At 48.3% G+C, this 21,331-nt stretch overlaps 1 protein-coding gene across 5 annotated transcripts in view; it reads right to left on the reverse strand.

Moving 5' to 3' along the window:
• RAB11FIP3 (RAB11 family interacting protein 3) overlaps positions 1–21,331 on the reverse strand; it is an 86,961-nt gene that overhangs the window by 47,216 nt on the left and 18,414 nt on the right. For 4 of the 5 annotated variants that reach the window (XM_064725465.1, XM_064725466.1, XM_064725464.1 and 1 more), the window contains exon 2: positions 17,194–17,287. In XM_064725465.1, coding sequence (XP_064581535.1) covers positions 17,194–17,287 — 94 coding nt within the window. Of the gene's footprint in view, positions 1–8,848; positions 8,871–17,193; positions 17,288–21,331 lie in introns of those variants that run through there. The other variant, XM_064725467.1, reaches the window with a different exon arrangement.

A 21,331-nucleotide genomic window follows, 5' to 3' on the forward strand; every position in this document is an offset into this window, starting at 1 on the left:
GCGTTTATTTTCACAGCAAATTCCAGTGTAAAAATCCACGAAAGGCCATCTGAGAGGTCACCTGCACCCTGGTGGTGGCATGGCCAGCACAAGCCATGCTTAGGAGCCAGCATTCCATGTTTCCACCTCCCCATGAGTCACAGAGAGCAAAGACAAACAGCACCACAAACAAAGGTTGATTTTCTGCTGGATTCATTCCCTCCCCCTCCAAAAAAAGCCATATGGTGCTTTGTGTATAGGGAGAGTTGCCATGGAGAGCCTGCAAGTCTGCCAGCACAACAGCCTGCATTAGGCTCACAAATTCCTGCCCAAAAGAGCCAAAAAACCCCAGGAGCCAAAAAAATCAGAGACCTTTGGTGTGGAGTGGCACTCCCCATGTGGAGAGCACTGTCCCCAGGTGCAGAGGGGGCCACGTGGTGACAGCTGGAGGGGTTTGCTCCCCCACACCAGGAACAGAGCCAGGGGTGGCTGTGGCCCACCAGCAGCAGCACTGAACAGCCCCAATCTGTGGCACAGGCTGAGCCCAGACCCTCACATTCCCTCTGCTCTCCACTCTGGACATCAAAGTCAAGTCCCAGCTGACCCCTGCTCTGCTTCACATGCCCTTCTCCCTGCCCTCACACACAAAGCAGCCTTTCCTTGCTTACACCCAGCCCTGATTTCTCTTTATCCTTCCTGATGTGGTCACAACACTTGGGGTCACCTCTGCCCTACTCTGCTCAAACCCATCTTGTGCCCAGGGCTGGGGGATGGCATCAGGGACTGCCTTTTGTCCTCTGAGTGTCCATGACCACCTTCTCCTGCACTTCCAGCTCTATCCATCACTCCCACTGCCAGGCCAGTCACATCCATAAACATCCAAAAACCTGAAGGGTAAAATCAGGCTCTGAGAGACCTTCCAGGCAGTTTTACTGCCAAACCACCACAGAATCATGGAATCACTCAGGCTGGAAAAGCCCTCTCAGGTCATCAAGTCCAACTGCTCTCCCAGCACTGCCAAGGCCACCCTTAATCTATGTCCCCAAGTGCCACATCCACATGGCTTTTAAATCTCTCCAGGGATGGTGAATCCACCACTGCCCTGGCAGCTGTGCCAGTGCCTGACCACCCCTTCCATGAAGGAATATTCCCAATATCCAACCTAATCCTCCCCTGGCACAGCTTGGGGCTGTTTCCTCTTGTCCTGTCACTGGAAGCCACCATTGAAAAGCCACGTGGATGTGACACTTGGGGACATAGGGCAGTGGTGGCCTTGGCAGTGATGGGGGAATGGTTGGTCTCAGTGATCTCATGGGGCTTTCCCAACCTGAATCACTCCATGGGCTCTCCATGGGGGTGGGTGAAACCTCTTCTGATGTCTTGTTGAGCTTCAGAGCTCTCAGGTGTGCCAGAATCACCTGGGCTCTCCCAGGAACCCTCAGGAATAGCAGTTCTGGGATAAAGCTCCTGAAATAGATTCTAAAACCTGCTTCCAGAAGGCAGGATGGCAGTGGAAAGGCACCTTGAGTGAAGGGCTGTGGGTACAGCATGGGTCACACAGAGCCAGTTTTATCAGCTCCATATAGGAGTGACCTAGAAAAGGAGCCTTTCAGGAGCATTTAAGTCATCTACCAACACACTGAACACTCTGCTGCAAGCCACAGAGCCTCCAGCCCCGAGGGATCCCCACAGGATGGATTTTGTGAGCTCACAGACCTGCACTGATCAGTGTGGGAATAAGGCTTGGAACCTGCCTGAATGGCACAGAACAAAACAGACCCCAAAAAGGAACAGGATGAAGTTCTGGTTGGCTTAAGGGAAAACAAATTATATAAATCCAGCTCCCTTACTGGGAATGCTGCTGGAAAACAAGAGACACACAGCCAAGGATTTGAGATTGCAGGAATTCAGGAGGATCCTGCACAGGGGAAGCCACTATCCAGCATTTCCAGAGGCAGCTCAGGGTCTCGTGCTCCAGCAGCCATGTGGAGTGATCCCTGTGGGATAAAGCCAGCACCAATCCCACCCACCCACCTTTGCCTTCCCAGAGTGGCCCAGGAGCACATTTATAACCTGATGCTCCCAGAAAAGAGCAGCTTTCTGCCCCATGCTTTCCTGCAGCTCAGCTTCCCCCAGAGATGGGCCAAGGAACAGCAGCACTTACTGCAAACTATCATTTCCCAAAACTGCCCCAGGGGAGGGAGCAAAGGCAGCCCAGGCTCCCAAGGAAGCAGGGGCGCTATGAAGTTGCTTACACAAGCCTGGCTAAAGCTCTTCAGCAGCCCCTCATGTCCTGAGCATCATTTATTGTATTTGTGGGGTGCCCCATGGCAGGAAGGAATGATGCATCTGACTCCATGTTCTCAGAAGGCTAATTTATTATTTTATGATACTATATTAAAGAATACTATACTAAAGAATAGAGAAAGGATACTTACAGAATGCTAAAAAGATTATAATGAAAACTTGTGACTCTTTCCAGAGTCCTCACACAGCTTGGCCCTGATTGGCCAAAGAGTGAAAACAACTCACACCAGAATCCAATAAAACAATCACCTGTGGTAAAAAATCTCCAAACACATTCCACATGAGCAAAGCACAGGAAAAACAAATGATATAATAATTTGTTTTCCTTTTTCTCTGAGGCTTCTCAGCTTCCCAGGAGAAAAATCCTGGGCGAAGGAATTTTACAGAAAATGTGAATGTGACACAGGAGGCACAAATCCAGCTGCCCTCCCTTCATCCCAGAGGCCTGATGAGCATCTGCCCCAGAGACAGAGCAGGAGGCCACCCTTGGCATCTGGAATCTGTGCTGAGTTGTTTTAATACCTGGAATTTGTGCTGAGTTCAGTTTAACACCTGGAATCTGTGCTGAGTTTAACACTTAGAATTGGGTGCTGAGTTTAAGATCTGGAATTTGTGCTGAGTTGTGTTTAACACCTGGAATTTGTGCTGAGTTTAACAGCTGGAATTTGTGCTGAGTTCAGTTTAACACCTGGAATCTGTGCAGAGTTTAACACCAGGAATCTGTGTTGAGTTTAAAACACAGAGCTTCATTTTTAATTCCCAGCCATCTGAGTGGCCTTTTCAGAGTGTCCAGTCACAAAGCCCAGCTCAGATTCCTGCAGCCTTGTGGAGGAACCAAGTCTCACTGCTGGAGGTGTGGAAAAGGAGGTGCTGCCTAGGCCAGCAGGGGCTTAGAGCCACTTTCTGATGGAGAGACTGAGCCTCCAAAATAGCACTTGCTTCACTCTTTCTACTTCCAAACCTCCACACTTCTGCAAACTAAACTGGATTTTTAGACAGAGATCACAGAATCATGAAGGCTGGAAAAGCTCCACAGTTTGAGAACACTGAAGCAGAAACTCCTTGAGATGCTCCAGACCCAGGAGCTCACAGAAGACAATCTTATCTTTACCTTTTATATTTATCTTTATATATTTTATTTTATATTTGAATAGTAATTATATATATATACAATATATATAATTATTATACATATTTATATATAATAAATATATTTTATATTTTATATAGTCTTTTATATATTTTATCTTTATATAAGACTGTCCCACAAACAAAATAAAATTAAAGAGAAGCCTAACTCAGGAGCTCAAATGGACCCAAGGTGGTGACACCCCAAATAAGACAGGCACAAACCAGGCAGTTCCACAGGATGGGACTGACTGGACACTCCCATTCCATCCTGAAGGCTTCAGCATTCCAGCTCAAAGCTCCCACATGGAGAAATGAGGATAAGAATTAAACCCAGTTCAATCCTCCCCAGCTCAGAGCTTCCAACCCCAGGCCCAGGAAATGCTCACAATGTTCTTACCTCCAAGCATGGCTGAATTTCATTTTCAGACCAATGCCTGAGTGGTCCAGACCACCAGGATCAAAGGAATCACTTTCAATACCTACAGCACTTCCATCAACGTGCAGGCATTAGTATTTGTCAGTCAGGTCTCACTTGCCATTTCTGCCCTCCACTAGCCACACCAAACACTGAACACAATTAATGGCAAACCTCTCCACACTGTCACTGAGCCCTGGGGAGGGGTTTGGATCAGAACCACCCAGGTGCCTCTGGAAAAGATGAGATGGACAGGAGAGCTGTGAGCCTGGGCAGGCACTACAGACACCCCCTGCTCCAGCCTAGGCTCCAACCTCAACAACAGAGCTGCAAAATCACCAATGAAAATTATTTATGAAGTTATTTATAAAGCCTCTGATCTCAAACTTGCCCTCTGTGTCCTGATAAGAACCCGTTCATGTGGGTCCTTTTTCAGGCTTATTTTGCCCAGAAAAGGTACCTGGACTGTCAGTAACTCTTTGTTTTTATTGTCTCATATTGTCCTAAATCCTAATTGTCCAAATTTTTATTACTCTGATTATATTACTACTTTTATAACCATTTTATTACTAATAAACTTTTAAAATTTTAAAACCAATGATTGGCGTTTTTCACAACAGGGGTGCCAGGTCACCCAGTGCAGTCCCAGCCCCCAGGCTGTGACAGAGCCAGGCAGGGAGGAGCAGAAGTGCTGGGTGAGTAATTATCCCTTTGTTAATAACTCTGGATGGACTGGATTCCTCAGGAGAAACAGCTGAGAGCTCTGCAGGGCTGCTTTCCTAACCCCAAGGTGGGCCAGGGATCTTCTGAACCGTGTCCAGGTGCTCCTGCTCAGGAGGAAGGACACATTCCCCACCTTCCAGGGCTGATCCAAGCATTGACAACCCCTCCAAAGCCACAGGGATTAAAGGGAACACTTTCAATACCTACAGCACTTCCATCAACGTGCAGGCATTAGTATTTGTCAGTCAGGTCTCACCTGGTGCTCCTGCTCAGGAGGAAGGACACATTCCCCACCTTCCAGGGCTGATCCAAGCATTGACAACCCCTCAGTCTGGCCTAACATCCAAACCTGAGACAGCAGAACAGGCAGGACAGAAACCACCTCTCACACCCACGTGGAGCCACCAGCCCAGCCCAGCCCTGCCCTGCCCAGCCCATCCCAGCTCCCAAATGCATTCCCAGCTCCAGATGTGGAGGAAAACAGCACAGCCCAGAAAGGGAATCCTGCACTGGAGAAACACAGGCAGGAGATGGAAGAGGAGAAATGTGATTTAACAGAACCTGCCTCTCTTTTCTCTTTAGTCATCATCTCCAGAGTAGAGCATGCTAATGTTATAGATACATATTATAATACTGGCTTTTTGCAAATATTTAAATGGATTTTATATGTGTAATGTTAAAGTAACTTTGTTATAAAGATATAGTTTGTATTTCTGTCATTAATTAAGCTTAGTGAAATAGCTGATAGAAGTGTGCTTGTGTTAAAATGCCTGTTTGGGTGGGATAACACCCAATGAACACAGGATGAGGACACCTGTACAGATCTGCCAACCATCAGCACTCACTGTCTGAATACAGTGTGCACCAAGTCCCAAAAACTGGAGCTGATAAAAAACGAGTAAAACCACAGCCAATGAATACCCATGCTCTAAAAAGGTGGATCCAAGGAGGAGATGTGCTAAACAGTTCTTGGAACTTGTAAACTAGTTTGGGGAAAAGTTTACTATGCATAAGGGTCTATGAATATGCAAAGGGCTGATGTAATTAAAATGTATTTTAATTAAAAGGGATATTCCCAAAGATAACAGGGTGCTCTTGGCTGAATGCCATAATAACCTCTGCTACATAGTCTTGGTCTCCTATTGTACTTCACTAAACTTTTTACATTTTCACAGGAGAGTGAATGTGTTTTTCACACTAAGAACTGCTCCAAAGCTCCAATAAAGCACTGCTCCCTATTTTCATCATCCTGGGAAAGCAAGTAGTCCCTGCAGTGGCTTTTATCCTCCGTTCCCAGTAAAATTTGCTTTTTTTTTGGGCATCAGATTTGTCTTTATCAGGTTGGGTTGTGGTCTGTGGGTCAAAAAGCCACCACAGGTTTCCTTCACTTCAGGACACATGGAAGTCTCTCACTCTGGAATTAGCTTTGATTTCCAGGAGATCTGGCTACACAGGAATGCTCTTCCCTCCCAAGGAATGCTGAACCAACAGTGATTCTTTGGGGATTTGATCCCAGCTTTAACCCCAGCTTAGAACCAGAACTCCCTTGGACTCAGGGTGTATTTCAGACCTGTTACAGTCCACAATGGTGACTGGACAGAGCCAGATTTCTCAGGCATATGCTCCAAAGAATTCATGAAAGGGAAGAGATTCCTAAAGAGGGAATTCTCAGAGGGGCAGAGATTCTTAAGTTGGAAGATGTGGCTGGGGGTGTGTATTCTATTTAATCTGTCAGAGCTGGGGCAGTTCTCTGCTGTCCATGGGCAGGAGATGGAAGTTTTTTCTTTATCTCTCCACAGCCAATCCTCCCTCCAGGAGATCTCTGCTGTCCATGGCCACTGAGTGTCCCTGCAGGGCTGATCCCATTCCAGCATCCCATGGGAGATGCTGTGCCCAGGGCAGGAGCCAAGCATTCCTACCTGGATCCAATCTGAGCCTGGCCCAGCACAGCAGCCTTTGCCCCCTGCATTGCCAGAGGAGCAGCTTTCTGCTGCCCTGCATGGCCAGAGGGAGCCCAGGCCCATCTGCAGCAGCCCTGGAGCTGCAGAGGAAAACTCCCCCCTTGTGCAGGATCCTGCTGCAGCAGAGCCACAGCTGGCACTGCAGGAGGGCTGAGCCCCCATGGATGGGGCTGGGACACCGCCCTGGCACACAGGGGACAGGGCATGGTCTGGCTCTGTCAGCATTGTTTTGTATTATTACATCTTTATTTTATTTTTATTTCCTTCCCTAATAAAGAACTGGTATTCCTATTCCCATATCTTTCCCTGAGAGTCTCTTTATTTCAAAATTACAATAATTTAGAGGGAGGAGATTTACCTTTTCCACTTCAAGGGAGGCTCCTGCCTTCCTCAGCAGACACCTGGCTTTTCAAACCAAGACCTTCCCATGCCAATCTCCCATTCCTGGCCCCCAGACCCTTCACAGCATTTTCCAGCAGCGTGTTTGAGCCATTCCTTGCTGCTCTCATCCCAGAACTGCCTACAGACACAGCTCTCCAACACTTGTGCTCCTCTCCCAAAAGTAGGTCAATGCAGTATGTCATGTGCCAGGCTGCTTTGGGGAAGCACAGCTCCCTCTGAGCCATGGAGCACCCAGCAGCCTCCCCCTGTCACCCTTCACCCAGCTGCCACACTGATGAATTCACTACAAACAAGTGTTTATGGAAATCAAAAGAGAAATGCAAGTGCAGAAACTGCTCTGCTGAGCCAGAAGTGCCCCCCCACCAACACCCGAGTCCTTGCCCTGCTCTATTGTTATAAGATCAAATCCATTAATGGCTGGATTCAATCCTTCTGAAGGAGTTTTCCAACTTAAATGATTTTATGTCTGTATTAGAGCAGAAATAGTGATTTAAAAGAGCTTGGGAACAGTGTGATTGTGGTTCCTCTCCCAGCAATTGCTCCAGCTTCCAGGGGGAACAGAAAATGCCCCCTGCTCATCCAAGCCTCCCTGCTCCCCCTGCCATGGGGAGGAGGGCTGCAGCCAGGATCTGCTGATCCTGGGGGCTGCACAGCTGGAGAGAAAGTTCTTCACATACACAGGAGCATTTGGGGGCTCCTGGGAGCAGAAAAGGGATTTTTCTTCTCCAGGGACACTGGGGCTGGAGGAAAGGAGCACCCAGCTCTGTGTCCCTGCCCCGGGGCTGTAGCTGTGTCCTGCCCTGGAACAGCCTCCAGCTGGGCTGGGTCCATCCCTGCTTGGTTCTCCTGTGTTTGCATCTCCACAGAGCATCGGTCTCTGTGCCCTGGGCACACTCAGCCTTCCTGCCAGGAGAGGGATGGAGACAGACCCAGGTCCTTGTGACCACAGAGCACCCCAAAGCAGCCCAGCTCCATCCCAAACGCTCCTAATTCCCCATTCCCTGCGAGCACACAGTTACAGACTCAGCAGAACCCCAGAATTACTGAGTCTGGAAAGACCTCTGAGATCATCAGGTCCAATCTGTGCCCAGTGCCCAGCTTGTCACCAGCCCAGAGCACCGAGTGCCACATCCAGGCTTTCCCTGGATACCTCCAGGGATGGGGATTACAGCCCCTGCCAAGGCCTGGCCATCCTTTCCATGAGGAATTTCCTCCTGATGTCCAGCCTGACCCTCCCCTGGCACAGCCTGAGGCCATTCCCTCTCCTCCTGTCTCTGTTCAGGGAGCAGAGCCTGACCCCCACTCGTGTCCACCCTCCTGTCAGGAGCTGTGCAGAGCCAGAAGATCCCCCTGACCCTCCTTTTCCCTGGGCTAAAGAACCCCAGTGAAGCCCTCACACATTTTTATGGGCAGGCCCAGTGGTTTCCAATATAACCCTCTAAGCACCACTATTTCAAGGGAAAAAAAATCCAAATTAATTTCAAGAAAGCCTTGGCTGCTCCTGTCCCTGGCAGAAGGGGGCACAGACAAGCACATGGACCCCAAACCTGACCAGCACAATCCTGGTGCTACAATCCTCCTCCTGCACCACAGAGATGAGCACAATCCCCAGCTCCCAAGAACAGCACAGGGATTATATTTTTTTCAAGTATCCATATAAATTTTAAAGAGCCATTTAAATCTCCACTCCTTTCAGGGACAGAATTAACACTCATCTTCCTAAAGTCCTTATCCCCACCAGCAATATGTATAGCACATCCATATGGATCTGCCAGAGCACAGCAAGATGCAAAGGCAAAAATAAAACAGCAGAAGACATAATGAGAGCAATTTGGGTTTTATTCTCGCTCATGAATCAATCTTGATTTCCCATTCACAGCACCCCCCGTTCCCTGCACGCCAGCTGTACACAAAGAGGCATCTGTCCTACCTTCAGCCATCCAAGGAGCTGTGTCCCTGTGGATGCTGCTTCAGCCAGGGTTAGGAGCAGCAGGAGCAGCAGGGAGGTCTCCACTGCAGCAGTGCTGCACGAATCCAGGGATCAGCAGATCCCAGGGGAACGTAGGAAGTGCTCAGAGCGGTGCCAGCTACTCCCTGAGTTGAGTCAAACGGGCACACGGGCTCTGCTTCCATCTGCTGAGCCCTGGGCAAGGCTTTCCTCCCCACAAGCAAAAGCTGCAATATCCACCTGGGCCTGGCCACCCCCTGTTGCAAACCCACTGCACCTGCAGCAGCCAGGAGGGGCAGAGGGTGCTGAGGATGCCCACAGACAGAAATAACTGCAGGATGGGGAGCGGAGGGGAATGCAAGCTTGGGCTTCTGCAATTATCCCTGGGCAAGGAAAGCTTTCCTTTTGCGTAGCAAAACCCATCTGCAATGCAGATCCTACAGAGGGGGGAAAAACCTGCACAGAAAGCAAACAGGGGTTACCTTACTGGGTATGCCACACCCTGGAATGCCCCCAGGAGCCAGCAGGATCCAGGTCACCAGGGCAGCCAGCCTGTGCCACCACGTGCTGCCTGCAGTGCCTCTGAGTGGCTTCTGGGCACGCTGGGCTCTGAGGGGACACCTGAGCACTGTCACAGCCAGGGCAGGGTGAGCAGGGAATGTGGCACACAGCCTGCACGTGGGACAGCTCTGTGGATCTGGGCTTGGGAGCTGATGTGCAGCTCCCTCCTGGCTCTAAGCCCTTAAGGTGTTGTGGGAACAATAGTAAAGGTGAGAAGCTCAGGGCTTCTAATTAAAACAGGGGGATTTTCTTTCAGTTTCATCTGTGTGTTATTTGAAAAATGCCTAAAAATTGGTGGATTGGGTTCTGTCTCTTCTTACCTTTACTGTTTTTCCCACAAGGTACAACACTCACATCCTTCATTCAGAGAAGGGCTGCATGTGGCCTTTCCTCTCAGAAAATTCCCAGCTGACACTCAGCTGCCAGGAGCTCACCAACCTTTCTGGACAGGGCTGCAGAAACCCTGGGAATGCTCTCTGAGATTCTCCCAGGGATCTTCCCAAGGTTTGGGGAGCAGGGAACACCCCCCGAGATCCTCCCATGGATGCTCCAGGACAGGAGAGCAGAAATTCTGGAAATGCCCTCTGAGATCCTCCCATGGATGCTCCAAGATTGGAGAGCAGAAATTCTGGAAATGCCCTCTGAGATCCTCCCAGGAATGCTCCAAGATCACAGAGCAGAAACTCTGGAAATGCCCCCTGAGATCCTCCCAGGGATGCTCCAGGATAGGAGAGCAGAAACCCTGGGAACACCTCTGAGATCCTCCCAGGGGGAGAATCTTTCCCATGGAATGTTGGAGAGCAGAAACCCTGGGAATGCCCTCTGAGATCCTTCCAGGGATGCTCCAGGATAGGAGAGCAGAAACTCTGGGAACACCTCTGAGATCCTCCCATGGATACTCCAAGATTGGAGAGTGGAAACCCTGGAAATGCCGTCTGAGATCCTCCCAGGGATACTCCAGGATCACAGAGCAGAAACCCTGGGAACACCCCCTGAGATCTTCCCAGGGATGCTCCTGGGATGGGGACTGGAGAGCAAAAACCCTGGAAATGCCCCTGAGATCCTCCCAAGGTTTGGGGAGCAGAAACCCTGGGAACACCCCATAGATCCTCCCAGGGATGCTGCAGGATCAGAGAGCAGAAACTCTGGGAATGCCCCTGAGATCCTCCCAGGGATGCTCCAAGATTGGAGAGTGGAAACCCTGGAAATGCCCCCTGAGATCCTCCCAGGGATGCTCCAAGATAGGAGAGCAGAAATTCTGGAAATGCCCTCTGAGATCCTCCCATGGATGCTCCCAAGACTGGAGAGAAGAAACCTTGAAAATGTCCCCTGAGATTCCTCCCAGGGATGCTCCAGGATAGGAGAGCAGCAATTCTGGAAATGCCCCTGAGATCCTCCCAGGGATGCTCCAAGATCACAGAGCAGAAACTCTGGAAATGCCCCCTGAGGTCCCCCCAGGGATGCTCCTGGGATGAGGATTGGAGAGCTGCAGCCCCACAAAGGCTCTGCAGTTCCAGTTGGGAACAGTGTGGTGCTCCCACTCAGGCAGAGCCACAGCTTGACCCCCCAGCCCTGGATTTGCTCCTCAGCATCCTGCCCTGCCTGCTCCAGCTTCCCAGCTCCAGGCTGTTCCCTCCAGCCAGCCTCTGGAAGTGCCTCTGGGGAGCTGAAGGTGCTCCTCCTGCTCCTCTTACTCAGCCCCTGGAGTGTCTTTCCCTTGGCACAGTGGATTTGTGACCCAGCTTCTCCAAAGCTGGCACTGCCAGGGGTCTCCCAGGTCTCCCTCCTTGCAAACAGGAACTCTCTTAGAGTTTCCAGGTTTGGGTGTTGGCTCTTGAGCTGGATTTTCCATCTCCCCAAATCCAACAGGCTTTTAGTTGAAGCATTTAAAAAATAAACAATAATAAAAAAAGAGCTGTGACTATTTCCATCCTGGGGCCCTCCCTGAGCTCCTGGACACATCCATCCCTCCGTGGATGCACTGTCTGTTCTCAGTGCACAGGGGCCCCTTTGTTCAGGGATCAGAAGCCAAGGCAGAGGGGCTGGGTGAGGCTGGCAGCTCCACGAGTGCCCCTTTCCCTGCCTGGCACAGGGGTCCCCAAAGTGCCACCTCCAGCAGTGCCCTGTGTGCACCTCCCACAGCCCCTTCCCTGCAAGCCAGATGTTCCAGATGTTTCAGCTCCTAGGATGTGTGTGCGTGACACAAGTTGCTCCTCACCCTTGTGAGCTGCAGTGTGAGCACAGAGATGTTCAGAGAGGCCCCTGCAGAACACCAGGTGTCTGAAGCTTTGAGGGTTTCAATACCTGGACAAGGGAAGGGCTCTGTGGGTGAGCACAGGCCTGGCTGTGTGCCAGCTGTGCCTGATGCTGTTTGCCACCAAAACTCCTCCTCCAGCTGCTCCTGCAGCCAGGACCCAGAGGAGCAGAGCTGCTCCTTGCTCCAGGCACCTCAGTTTGTGATTCCAGCCCCTGGAACCTCACTGCCCATCCCAGGGCTGCTCCTTGTTCCAGGCACCTCAATTTGTGATTCCAGCCCCTGGAATGTCACTGCCCATCCCAGGGCTGCTCCTTGCTCCAGGCACCTCAGTTTGTGATTCCAGCCCCCTGGAACCTCAATGTCCCATCCCAGAGCTGCTCCTTGCTCCAGGCACCTCAGTTTGTGATTCCAGCCCCTGGAACCTCACTGCCCATCCCAGGGCAGCTCCTTGCTCCAGACATCTCATTGTCACAACTCATCAATCAGTTTGTGATTCCAGCCCCCTGGAATGTCACTGCTCCATCCCAGAGCTGCTCCTTGCTCCAGGCACCTCAGTTTGTGATTCCAGCCCCTGGAATGTCACTGTCCCATCCCAGAGCTGCTCCTTGCTCCAGGTATCTCAATTTGTGATTCCAGCCCCTGGAACCTCACTGCCCATCCCAGGGCTGCTCCTCAGTTTGTGATTCCAGCCCCTGGAACCTCACTGCCCCATCCCAGGGCTGCCCTTTGCTCCAGGCACCTCAGTTTGTGATTCCAGCCCCCTGGAATGTCACTGTCCCATCCCAGGGCAGCTCCTCAGTTTGTGATTCCAGCCCCTGGAACCTCACTGCCCATCCCAGGGCAGCTCCTCAGTTTGTGATTCCAGCCCCTGGAACCTCACTGCCCATCCCAGGGCAGCTCCTTGCCCACAAACAGGCTCCTTCCAGCCAGGCTGAGCTTTCCAAGGGGCTGGGATGTGACCCCTGGCTCCTGTTTCTCCCTGAGGAGATCCTCCAGGAGCTGCAGCTCCTCACTGTGAGGATGCAGGGACTCACTCTGGCCCCTTCTGTTTCTTTTCCCTTGCATCTCACTGATGGTTGTGGGAAATATTTTTTGCCATTCAAGAAAAAGAGGGAAATGTGGGAAATTAATTTGTGGAGAATTCTCAAAGCCTGACAGAAAGCTCACACAGCATACATCTGTATACAAACCTTGAAATAAAAAATACTATCCTAGAAATGCCATAGAATAAGACAGACATTATTAAGAGAGAAATAGAACTAGAAACAAGTTTCAAAAATAACCTTACAAATAAAACTAGATACTTTAGAGAAACAGAACTATAAAAGATACATTGTAGTAAGCCATTTTAAATGATTAGCTTTAAGACATTTACAGTATAGTGTACCAAGCCAAAGCCAGACCAAGAAATGCTTATAATGTATTATAATTAAGAAATAATTTTCTTCTGCTTATAATAGCACAGATTGGAAAAGCAGGCAAGCCACTCCCTGAGTAGCAGGGAAGGACAAGGGGATTCGGTCACACTAAGCCTTCTCCTGACACAGAGATGGGGCATTTTAAAAAAATTTAAAATGCTGAGAGGCATTTAAAAATTTTTATTCTGTTAAAAAAATTTAAAAAATTAAAAATTACAAATTTTAAAATTTTAATTTTTTAAATTTAAAATGTTGAGAGGCATTGGAAAAACTTTTATTCCATTTTTAGTCTCATGTGAAGGCTGAGACAACACAGATGTTATAATTCACACCATCACAATCAGAAGCCAACTATTTCCTGATTACAATACACTACAAATGTTTCCTGGCCTATTCTTTCATCTTTTTTGTAAGGCTGTCTAAGTCCTTAAAATGCAACCAAAACCAGCAGAGTTACCTATGGAATCCTTGCAGGAAACAGCAGCTCCCAGCACAGAAATACCTTGCAACCAACTTTTTCCTCTTTATTCAGAAAGATTTGAAAAAATAACAGAGAATTTCTGTAGCTGACCAAAAACTGTGTCTGTTCTCCTTGAAGGGAACATAAATAATCAGCAGGGAAGGACAAGGGGACCCAGCAGCCACGAGCAGGAACAGAGACCATGGGGAGCTGAGCCCGTCCCCACAGCCCCAGGGCTGAGAACAGAGCTCAGCACCTCCCAGAGCAGGGAAACCCTCTGGATTTACTGGTATTTGGGTGATTTACCCAAATTTACTGGGAAATTTACTGGGAAATTATTCTGGAAGCACTCCCTGGCCATCCACACTGCAGGCATAACAAAACCCCTACATCCATGAGAACCTACAAAAAACTACATCCATAAAAACCTACAAAAACTACATCCATGAGAACCTACAAAAACTACATCCATGAGAACCTACATCAGAAACCTACAAATCTACATCATAGAACCTACAAAATCTAATCATAAAACTACATCCATGAGAACCTATAAAAACTACATCCATGAGAACCTACAAAAATCTATATCCATGAGAACCTACAAAAAACTACATCCATGAGAACCTACAAAAAACTACATCCATGAGAACCTACAAAAATCTACATCCATGAGAACCTACAAAAAACTACATCCATGAGAACCTACATCCATGAGAACCTACAAAAAACTACACCCATGAGAACCTACAAAAACTACACCCTAAACTACAATCTAACCATGAGAACCTACAAAACTACACCATGAGAACCTACAAAAAACTACATCCATAAAAACTACAATTACATCCATGAAACTACAAAAACTACACCCATGAGAACCTACAAAAACCTATATTCATGAGAACCTACATCCATGAGAACCTACAAAAATCCACATCCTTGAGAGCTACAAATCTACACCTGAGACTAAAAAAACTACACCCATGAGAACCTACAAAAATCCACATCCAGGAGAACCAGGCTTTCCCATCCCACCCTCACTGTGGGAGGGCAGGAGGCAGCCAGGAGTGCCTAAAACCTCTCCTTAAAGCCCCAAATCCCAATTCCTCTGCTCTGTCCCCTCTCAGTCAGCATCACCTGGCCAGGCAGACACAGAGCTGGCCCTGGGGCTTTGTGTGAGGGCTGGAGGGCAGTGGGACAGGCCCTGGCACAGGGACAGACAGACAGCTCAGCATCCTGCATGGAAAGGCCAAGTGGACATGAAGCAGTTGTGAGAAATGCAGCTGACAGAGGAAATTAGGCTGGGTTTGTAACTGCACCTTCAGTTTGTCAGACTCCAAGCAAATCCCAGGAAATCTCCTCCCAGACAGAAGAGAGGCAGAGAAGAGTGGGACATCCTCAAAAATAAACCCTGCATTAACACAGCCACCAAAAGGTGAGGACTTCACCAAAAGGTCCCAGCTGACACCATCTCTCTCTTCTATAACTGACCCAAGAATTTCAGAGCGCCAAGAAATCCAGCAGAGCATTCCCTGACTAAAAATAGGCCCAGCTAATTAATAAACCTTGTTAAAAGGCACACCCAGCAGCAGCATGACCTCTGCTTTGGTTACAAAGGGATAGTCAATATTGACTGTCTAAAAAACAGCAGCAAATCCTTCAGGTGGCTTCAATGTGAGCAATGCTCAGTTGGGAAAAAAAGAACCTGCTCTGCTCCCTGCCCTGGGCTTCTTTTATAACCATTTAATGCCATGTGTTGTTAGAGAGCTCAGCCCTTCCTAACCACTGTAATAAACACATATCAATCTCTTTCAAATTTAATAAATAGAGCCCCTAAAAGCTTTGCCTGGATCTGCTTTTCCCATTCAATTAATAGAACACAACACCAAAGTGATGAATTATTGAGGAGAAACACGAGCCTGGCCTTTCACAAATGCTCTACTCCAATGGCAATTTATTACAAATTAATAGTGTGCTGCAGCTCCTCCTGCTTCCTGGCAGCTGGGAATTGCTCAGGAAACTTGGGAGCTGCCATAAAACACTGCAGCTCAAATCATCCTGGAGGGGTTTGGGTGGGAAGGGAGCTCAAAGCTCCAAGGGTTTGGACAGCACTGCCAGGGTGGGATTGTTGGGGGGTCTGTGCAGGGCAGGAGTGGGACTGGGTGCTGCCCTCAGTCCTTCCCAGCTCAGGATATTCTGTGTTTCCAGGGTTCTAACTAAGAGAGCCCAGGGTCTTGAGGGTCCCAGTCCCACAATCACCTTTTCTGCAGCTGCATTTTTGCAGTATTTGGGCACCCCTTACTCCATTTTGGGTAATTTTTCAATCCCATTCCAACTCCAACACCTTCCATTAGTCCCAGGCTGCTCCAATCCCTGTCCAACCTGGCCTTGGGCACTGCCAGGGATCCAGGGACATCCAACCCAAATCATGCTCTGGGCACCCTGTGCCAGGGCCTGCCCACCCTTGCAGTAAATAAATAAATAAACAAACAAACAAACAAATAAATAAAGTGGGGGTGGAACGTGTGAGAAAGAGGAAGGATGGAAAACTGACAGAAGAACAGGAGAAACCTTTGCTTTGAGGGGTTTTTACTCCTGGAACAGCACAGTTTGTAAGGCAAGGATGGTTCTTTGCCACCCTTGCAGCACAGTCCATGGGCAGGGCTGGAATCCCAGATAAGCATCTCTGAGCAGAGCTGACTGTTGTGCAAGGATGAGAATTCACATTTGCACATTCAGAACTCCAGCTGCTCAGAAAGAGATTCCCAGATTTCTCACACCCTGCCTGGCCCAAAATGACCCTCTGACACTCTGAGAGAAATCCCAAACTGAAAAAACAACTGAAAAAAAAAAACCCTTTTCTGCAGTAAAGGGGTTCAAATGGCAACCAGCCAGAAAGATACTTCACACTTCACCAAGCTTCTGCTCTGGAAGCACTTGCAGGAATCCCTCAGGAGCCAGGTGGGGATTGGCATTGCCTGCTGGAAGATCATCCTGACCCCAGCCAGGGAGTTCAAAGCTCTGGTTTCATGTGCTGCTTGCTAAAAACCATCTGAGCATGTTGATCCTCCAAACACTTGGAGTGAAGGTTATAAATGAATTGGTAAATTCATCAGTAAATTGGTAAATGCAAGGTAATTCCCATTCCAGTGGAAGATGCCCTGCCCATGGATGGTATGAGATGAGAGTTAAGGCCCTTCCAACCCAAACCATTCCATTCTCAGTGCCAGTGATGGGAAGATGTCACAGCCAGCAGCTCACAGACACCTCCAGCAGCATGGCAGCCACTCCACCAGAGCAAGAACCTCCAAAACCACAGGTGACAGACACCAAACCAGAAGGAAATGATTTCCCAGTGATGTTTCTTTGTAGGAAGAAACTTTCCTGATTAACAACAAAACACAGAACTACCACCACCACAACTGCTGTACCACCTTTTTCAACCCCTATTAAATGCCCCCAACCTCTCCACCTTCCCCTCCACCCAGCACAGAGCAGGAACTCAGAAAACCAAACCCAGATGGTTTTCCCTGTGGTTTTCCTTCTCTTTGAACAATCTTCTCAGCTCATCCATGGTGTTAAATTTGGCCAGTTCCCATCCTCACTCAGAGCACAGCAGGACACTCACCTCCATTTCTGATGGCTCTGATGCCCCGATGGAAATCTTCAAAGCTGATAACTCCCAACCCACTGGGATCCAGGTATTTTGTTAGGTCCTTTACCTGCAACCAAAAAAACCAGAGTTACCTATGGAATCATTGCAGGAAACAGCAGCTCCCAGCACACAAACACCTTGCAACCAACCTTTTCCTGTTTATCAGAAAGATTTCAGAAAATAACAGTGAATTTCTTGAGCTAACCCCAAACTGTGCCTGCTCTCCTTGAAGGGAACATAAGTAATCAGAACAAAGGGGTTAATTAGGACTTGGTTGGTGTTGAAAGTATTGTTTAGCCTTGAAGCAGCATTTCAGGCAGTGTCTCCTGTAACATGGACCTGCTTTGCCAGGGATTTGTTTATTTTTATGGGTTTTAAAGAGGTCCTGTCTTAATTGGGAAACTCTGTAATAGGCTGCCTGGTAGGAGGGCCCAATTAAGGGGATTTGGTGATAATGAACTGCTCCATGTTACAAATTTAGGCCGTATAATTGAAACATTTTCCCAATTAGACAATGCCTGGGGGGGAGGGGAATCACATCAGGCCAGGGCTGGGATGGGGGTGCTGCAGCAAGGGGCACTCTGAGGATGCTCTGGGCTGTTCAAAGACAATGGGAAAAGGGCAGAACCACAGGGCCCAAGGGGTCTCCAAAAGGTGCATTTGGTTCCTTCCTTCTGCCATGAGCAGAAAATCCTTGTCACCAGATGCTTCTCAAACTCAACCAGACATTTATCCTCGTTTTAAGAGCTTTTGAGGCACCTTTGTCTATTTTTGCAGCTGAGGAACAATCCCAGGAGGGAGCTGGTGGGGTGAGAGAGGTGAGCTCCATACTGCAGACCCGCCCTCACCTGCCACACACATCTTCCTCCTCCTCCTCTTCCTCATGCACAGGAGGGAGTCTCCAGGGCTGCATTAGTGCAGTTTCAGTTTGGGGTTTCAGTTTGTTTTGGGGAAGGAGCTGGTGAATCACCAAAGCTCTCCTTTCACACAGGTCTCACAGGAGACTCAGCCCAGGGAGCTCAGAGCTGCCCTGCTCACCCTGCAGCAGCTCTGGGGAGTGGTTTGAGCTATTTTAGGTTTTCTGAAAGCCAGCTATGTGTTTCTATAGGAAAATCACATCTAGAGCACACTCAGAGCTGCTCACCCACGGCTCCACGTGCTTTGGTCATCCCACATTCCCACAGGAACAGCTAAAATTCTGCTGGCATGGAGGAACCCACAGGGCTGAGACCATAAAACATGGAATCAGAATATCCTGAGTGGGAAGGGTCTCACAGGGATCATGCAGTCCAAGCCCTGCACAGACTCCCAACAATCCCACCCTGGGCATCCCTGAGATCATTGTCCAAGCTCTCCTGGAGCTCTGGCAGCCTCAGGGCTCAATGATCTCAGAGCTCTTTCCAAGCTCACCTGAGATTCAGTGAATAGGAGAAGACAACACAAACACCTTCTCCAGTTTTCTAGAGCACTCTTTTTTGGCAGACAGACCTCCTAAACTCACATGGCACTCATCATCTTGGCTGAGTCAGGTTTCTTGTATGTTAAACAAAGGTATTTGAGACTAATAAAAACAACTCGTAGGAATGTGTCAGCTCCAGTTAATGCATCTGGCAGCTGCCTGGATGAAGCTGTCACTTAATTTGTTATCTGTGTACAGAGATAACAGAAGGGCAAGTGACATTTAATCAGACTTGATAAGCCTATAAGGGATTAGCATGACACACTCTAAATTACAGTTTCTGTGGTTTTCAGCTCCTCAGGACCACAGGGGGCTTCAGACCCTGGTGCCAGAGGCAGAGCAGGGCACCTCACCCACCAGAGCTCAGCAGGACACACAGAGAGGTATCTGCTCTATGCAAAAGAGAAACAATAGAAATGTATTTAATTTGGGCTGTGGGCAGGGGGAAATGAGGGGAAACGGTTCTGAAAACTTCTCAACCCAGACATCGTGGATGCAAACAACAAAAGGCACACAGTGAAGAGGCTGGATCAGTATGTGCTGATCCAAACCTGCCTGGATTTGCTGGCCAGGCTTAAAATCACCATTACCAGTTGAGAAACCACCCCAGGCTGAGGTGAGTGGCTGCTGACACTTCAAAGAACCCACAGACAGAAAACAAGAATATTTGCTGTGCCTGGACTGCTCCTCTCACCCAGCAATGGAGGTGGAGCCCCTCTGCCCTGGAGCCAGGCTGGCAGAGCTGGGGGTGCTCACCTGGAGAGGAGAAGCTCCAGGGACACCTCAGAGCCCCTGCCAGGGCCTGAAGGGGCTCCAGGAGAGCTGCAGAGGGACTGGGGACAAGGGATGGAGGGACAGGACACAGGGAATGGCTCCCACTGCCAGAGGGCAGGGATGGATGGGATATTGGGAATTGGGAATTGTTCCCTGGGAGGGTGGGCAGGCCCTGGCACAGGGTGCCCACCCTGGATCCCTGGCAGTGCCCAAGGCCAGGCTGGGCAGGGCTGGGAGCAGCCTGGGATTGTTTTCTTCATTTGTTCATTTTGATGACTGGGCTAAACCCAGCACCTCATCAGGCAGCTGGGAAAACCACAGCACTGAGGCTCAAACTGCTTTAGGTGCCTGCAGTAAATGTGAGCAGCTCTGAGCTCCCAGATTTGAGGTTTCAGCTGAATCCTGAGCACAGCAGCTCCCAGCACTCTCCTATGGCACAGCACCAAACAGGAACACTCCACCAAGCTGAACACCGAGCTCAAACCACGAGACAGAAGCCACAATCCTGCTTTTGGCCAGCAAAAATACTTCAAATAAAGGGTTTGCTTCCTGTGTGTGTCTGTGGCTGCTCACAAACCCTGCCTGGAGCCCGAGCAGCTGAAACACAGAGCATTAAAGAGTGAAAGAGGATGAGGTGGGTTAAGTAGCTGACTTAAATCCTGCTGGAAAGTGAGAGCTTTAAACTGCTTGAAGGCAGCCAGGCTGCCTGGAGCTCAGCACAGACACAGCAGCAGCAGCACAGCTGGGGCTTGTGGGGGTGTTTGAGGGTCCCCAAGACAAGAAAGAGATGAGAATCTTGACTCCATGTTTCAAAAGGCTAATTATTATTATTTTATTATATATTTATTGTATATATTTATACATTTATATATATTATTATAAATATATATTTAAATATATTTTATATATAAATATATCATACATATTTTATATATTATATATTTATGTATTATAAATATATTTTATAATTATTATTTATATAAAAATATATATTATATAAAAATAATATATTAAATTATATATAAAATATATATTTATTTTATAATTATTTTATATTAATATATTTCTTTTATATATTAATAATATGTAATATATAATATATAAAATATAATATATAATATATTATATATATTATATAATATATATTATATATTATATATTATAGATATTATATTATTATATATTATATATTATATATTATATATTATATATTATATATTATATATATTATTAAGATATTATATATTATAGATTTATATATTAAAACTATACTGAAGAATAGAAAAAAAGGATTTCATCAGAAGGCTTGAAAGGAAAAGAGTGATGATAAAATCTTGTGACTGAGCAGAGTCCCAACACAGCTGGACTGGGATTGGTCATCAAGTAGAAACAATTCACATGAGACCAAATCAAAGATGCACCTGCCACATCCCACAGCAGCAGATAATTATTGTTTATATTTCATTTCTGAGGTCTCTCAGCTTCTCAGGAGAAAAAGTCCTGGCACAAGGATTTTTCATCAAATGTGTCTGTGACAGGGGGTGGCACCTGCCAAGGGGGCTCTGTCCCTCCTGTGCCAGGGCCCTGACCAGAGCAGGGGATTCCTCCTGGAAAAGGACATGGGGCAGGTGGGGACAAGGAGGGGAGGTCCCCTGGCACCTCGGCAGCCCCACAGGGACTCCCTGCAGCATCCCCAGCCCACCCCAGGCTGCTCCAGCTGCAAACCCAGCGGTTCAGAGCCCGCCCTGCCGTGCCATGGGGCCCTCACTGCACAAAAAGAGTTTCCTTGCTTTGGTGCACTGAGCTCAGCCCAGCAAATGACCCTGAGCTCCAGCAGTGACAGCTCCACATCCCAGCTCACACACAAAGCCTTGGCAG

The sequence above is a fragment of the Zonotrichia leucophrys genome, chromosome 14 (assembly GCF_028769735.1).
Source record: "Zonotrichia leucophrys gambelii isolate GWCS_2022_RI chromosome 14, RI_Zleu_2.0, whole genome shotgun sequence".
NCBI classification, from domain to species: domain Eukaryota; kingdom Metazoa; phylum Chordata; class Aves; order Passeriformes; family Passerellidae; genus Zonotrichia; species Zonotrichia leucophrys.